The sequence below is a fragment of the Pteropus vampyrus genome, unplaced genomic scaffold (genome assembly GCF_000151845.1).
Source record: "Pteropus vampyrus isolate Shadow unplaced genomic scaffold, Pvam_2.0 Scaffold50, whole genome shotgun sequence".
NCBI lineage: Eukaryota > Metazoa > Chordata > Mammalia > Chiroptera > Pteropodidae > Pteropus > Pteropus vampyrus.
This window is the reverse complement of record NW_011888831.1, coordinates 5,094,526-5,099,017: the sequence shown is the minus strand read 5'-3', so window position 1 is coordinate 5,099,017 and position 4,492 is coordinate 5,094,526. Positions and strand designations below refer to the sequence as shown.

The 4,492-nt window shown below is 42.2% G+C and overlaps 2 protein-coding genes across 3 annotated transcripts in view; one reads left to right on the top strand and one right to left on the bottom strand.

Moving 5' to 3' along the window:
• GLOD4 (glyoxalase domain containing 4) overlaps window positions 1-2,143 on the top strand; it is an 18,810-nt gene extending 16,667 nt beyond the window's left edge. Inside the window, exon 10 of the mRNA XM_011359898.2 lies at window positions 1,735-2,143. The gene's annotated coding sequence lies outside the window, so the exon portion shown is untranslated. The remainder of the gene's footprint in view (window positions 1-1,734) is intronic.
• Window positions 2,144-3,232: 1,089 nt separating this feature from the next.
• LOC111739417 (diazepam-binding inhibitor-like 5) lies at window positions 3,233-4,446 on the bottom strand. 2 transcript variants are annotated; one of them, XM_023530544.1, is made up of 2 exons: window positions 4,307-4,446; window positions 3,233-3,683 (listed from the first exon to the last, which is right to left on the bottom strand). In XM_023530544.1, exon 2 carries the CDS (start codon window positions 3,626-3,628, stop codon window positions 3,365-3,367), a length of 264 nt encoding a protein of 87 aa, XP_023386312.1. In that variant the 5' UTR covers window positions 3,629-3,683; window positions 4,307-4,446; the 3' UTR covers window positions 3,233-3,364. The 2 variants fall into 2 exon arrangements, with proteins under 2 accessions (XP_023386312.1, XP_023386313.1); XM_023530545.1 differs by having other exon boundaries at window positions 3,233-3,727; window positions 4,307-4,443.
• Between the last annotated feature and the right edge of the window lie 46 nt (window positions 4,447-4,492).

Here is a 4,492-nt window from a genome sequence, read left to right as displayed (position 1 = left end):
TGGTGGTTTTGTTTTGTTTTTTTTGTTTGTTTTGTTTTTTTTCTGCTACATATCTTTGATTTTTTTATTTTCATTAAAATCCAGTACTAAGATTTTGTATAAATGCAGTACAACAATGTCTTGCCCCATTGCTGAGTCCCACTGCCCAGGGCAGTCACTTTCAGCTTCACTGTTCCTAAATGAAAAATACACATATTTCCATTTCATTTTCAATTGCAGACGACATCTTTTACTCCTTTTGTTTTGGTCTGCTGTCACTTTATCATTCTATATAGCAATTGCTCCCATACACACACACACACACACACACACACACACACACACACACGCACACACACACACACACACACAAGCATGCATGCACGCACACGCACATCTTCATGCAAAATAGTTGTTTTCATATGAATCTTCAGCTATTCAATATGCTTCTCAAAGCCTCAGACTATGTCGCTGGTGCCACATGCAAACTCAACTTAATACCTAGCTCATAATGAAAATTGATATTTTAAAATGTATTTCTATACTTGCCTTTTGACTGAATAAATGAATGCATTTCTTTACCAAGCAACTATATAACATATACTTGCTTGTATTGGACAGGAAGTTTTAAGAGATTTAGGTTCTAAGCCTCTGCAAGTCCCTCTCCGTGGTCTCAGCCTCAAGGAATAATAGGATAAAAGGACTCTGGTAGAACTGAAACATGTTATTAACAGTACTAATACCAGTGGAATGGTGTGGGGGGTGGCATAGGAAAAGAAAATCATTCCAGGCTCAATAGCCCAAACTTCAGCTTTTCATATTTGGTCTCATTATCAGACTGAATCTTGTGCCCACTAAAGATTCCTGAGAGCCTACCCAGGTGCTAAGAGTGACAGCACTTTCTGTTCTGCCAAAGACCCCACAGCCTGGTGAGCTCAGTCCTTGTTCTGTAGTCAGTCAGTGACACTTCCTGGCTGCAGACCCTTTATAAAGTGAGAATCTACAAGCAATTGCTCAATACTTATCAGCATCCTCTGTCAAATTAAACATAATACTCGATACTGAACGAACACTTTTCAATTGTTAATGTCTTGATTATGGACAATGCAGCGAGGTACAAAGTGAACTATATGTTTTGTTTTATGGACTTACAATAACTGCATATTCTAATTCTATTTCCGTAGGCAATGGCGGCAGATAAAAGTGATGAGTGGTTTGCTAAACAAAATAAACTAAAGGCTTCAGGTTAGCAGAAGACATCACATGGAAAAAGCATTTGTGATTCCTGTCTAGCACCTCTGAGGCCTGATGTGTCCATTCTTGATAAATGCTCTCACAACTTGGCTGTTTCCTGTACAGGCAAGAAGGCTGGGATAGTGAAGATTTGTGTATTTTAATCTTTGAAAGCTGATATATGTTAGGTATAAAATTCTATTATTATCAATCTAATTAGTGGAGAACTCATGGAGTAATCTGCACTGTCACTGGAATGGCACAATCTGTGATTAACTCTTAGATGAGTAGTAAATTATTTTCCAGCCTGGGGCAGCTATATGGAATATTACCTTTGGTTGGGGATGGAGGGAATTTTAATAAGGATATAGATTTTATGAGAAAAACTGTTCAGATCCAAATCAGTTGCTTATAACAGGAATACTTCCAGCATCTGATGATAGTTTGCTGTTCTTATGTCTTACTCTGGCAGGCCTTGACATTTAAACATTTTTAAAGAAATTTTGTTCCTTGAACCAAAAGGTTTGGTTAAACACTCCCACATTCCTTGCTTTAAATTTTGAGTAGCCAGAGAAGACAGATGAACAAAAATGTAATCGCATTGTTACGTGCCTGGCTCTGTGCTAGGTTCCTTGTATAATTTTTTTAAACCTTATAAGAAGAGAACATGTTAAATTTCTTTAAAATGGATCAGATGATATCTTCAGCCTGAAAAAAATTTTTTTGAATGTTTCTATAGGACAGATTTTAATCACTGGAAACAATCAAGCTGTTAAATTTTTACTTTATCAGGTTCTACAGTGATTTACAGAATGGTACAGTTATGTCTACAGCTCCTAAATTGACACCATATCTTGGAACAAGATATTCCTATTCATATTTAATGTGAATCACAGTTTTAAAAGCATTAAAATGTGTTCATAATGTCATATAACTTTTGTACTGTGTGGTTCTTGCCCAGTTTATTGTTATAAGGAACAGTTCATTAGTCACTGTGGTATCCTGGGTATATTTCACTCTTAACTAATGTATTTAGCCTATAGCAACTTCGTGCAGTATATATGAACAAAGATCTTAAAGCTGTCTGGTGAGATGTGATTTCCTTTTTATTTTTCACCGATGTGCTTACTGTTGTTGCTTCTACTGTTGAATGGTCTGTCATGAACTGGAGCTGGCCTGATGTCATAATCTATGAAAATAGTTTTTAATTGAGGAAAAGTATTGGAAAATTCCATGCCACAGCAGACCTTTTTCTCAGAAATGTCTCTAATAATATCATTTTAGCACTCCATATCCCAGTGTACCTTTGTGCATTGATGCCTCCATGATAATCAACACTAAGGAATAGAAGGGTGTGATGTTCTCTTAAAACAAATCCCATATACATACATATACATATTCTCCCATAAACATCCCCAAGCAGAAACCAGGATTAGCTACAGAGTAGTCCCAAGAAAATTTTCATTGGTAGGCCTTAGATGAGTCTTTCAGAGGCTGGGATTTTGAAACCACTTGCTCCAGTGTTTCTCAACTGCTGCATCAGTAACTTCACTAAAAATCTGACTTCTCTCAAAACATTAACTTCATCAGGCCTGTGTTCCAGTAGGGGCTCTTGGTAGTGGGACTTGACACTTGCTTTCTGGAAGACAAAGCCTCATGCCTCTCCATAATATTGGGTTAGTAGTGAATGAACAGCCCCTGAAGAGATAAGGGCCTCAGCCTCCTCTCTTTTCTTTCCTCTCCCCTCCCGAGAAGCTGAGCCTCTCACTGACTGCAAACTTTGGGCATTTTCATAGCACGATTATCTCTCCACCCCTCTACTCCCACCAAATATCTACATATAATATGAGAATGAAAAGGTTGGGAATTCTACTGATTTATACTGAAAGCCTATTTTGATGGAACTTTCCCTAGAGAGATGCTTTTTATACATTTTAGACAGCTCCCCCGTATACATTTTAGATAGCTCCCCACGTCTCTCACAGTCACTTTATCACTTTACCAACAGCAATCACTCTCATGCAGTTTAAGTGATTTATTGATGTCTCAGCTATGGTTGAGTTTCAGGACATTTCAGCCAACAAGGTCTTTTAAGCCCATTTCCCTATCAGAAGAGCCATGCTACTTCATTCTGTTTGACCCTTTGTCCTCCTTAACCAGTATCATTTTTCTTCAGTTCTTCCACTTTAGCAACATAGATCTTCATGGCGTCCATCTTGGACATCCCTTTGTTCTCATTCCACGCCTCCCACTTGGCCTTGGCTTTCACATCTGTGGCAGGCGGGGCAGGGATATTGCAGTCGCCCTGGGTGGCCTGTTTGTAGAAGCTGTACACTACCAGTTTCTCCCGATCACTCACAGGTCCCTTCAACTGCTTGATAGCAGCACAGGCCATTTCAAACTCCACTTGGCACATTAATGGAGCTGAGGCTGGATCCCTCTCTTTTCTAGGTGATATCTGGCGCTAGAAGCTGGAGAGTGGAGAGTTAGAAACACTTGAAGTTGGTAATTAAGTCTGGGAAGAAGGGAAAGGGAGATGGTAATGTGTAGGAGTAATACTTTATTTTTGCGTTCTCAGCGAGAAATCAAATGTGTATTTTTATAAAGTACACATTGCAAACAGACCCATTGGGTTGGATCTCCCCCCACTGTTGTCCTGGCTCGCTGGGGGAGGACAGTCAACATTTAAAAGGCGCCTGTGACGCCCAGAAAATTGAATGCTGCTGTACTCTGAAGGAGGAACGCTGGGAGCGACTGTGAGGCTGTGGAGCTAGGGGGTCAGTGTGAGACGGGGAGGTTAGAAGTATGTCAGAGAGTGGCGCGTCTATGCTGGTTAGCGGGCAGCCTGGGGAAGGTCGGTCATTCATTGTGGGTGAACTGTGTGTAGGGGTGATCCCAGGGGTTACTGGGTGGAGGAGAACGTGAGGCCAGGGACGGAGCTAATGGGTAGGACACGGGGATCAGGAAGCAGGGCTGTGCAGGGGACTAGGTAGACGAGTGGCTGAGCAGAGCCTGGAGATATAGGAGGCCAGACTCGGGGAGAGTAAGGGGCGGGGCAGGCACACAGTGGCTGAAGGGCGGAGAGGGGTCTAACCTGTTAGCGGGTTGGCGGTCTAGGGCCGGTAGGGGGCGCTGTTGTTTGGCCGCCTCGACGCCGAGGGCTCGTTGGTGAAGAGCGCGCGTGCGCGCGGAGTGGAGGGAGGTCCGCGGCTGACCGCGCGGAGCGAGAGCTGAGACTGTGGGCGCGGACGGAGGCGCGGCCTGTTGCCCCGCCTCACTG

What these genes read in the sequence shown, in the direction of transcription:
- LOC111739417 (XM_023530544.1), bottom strand. Translation starts at nt 3,628, where the DNA reads ATGTGCCAAGTGGAGTTTGAAATGGCCTGTGCTGCTATCAAGCAGTTG.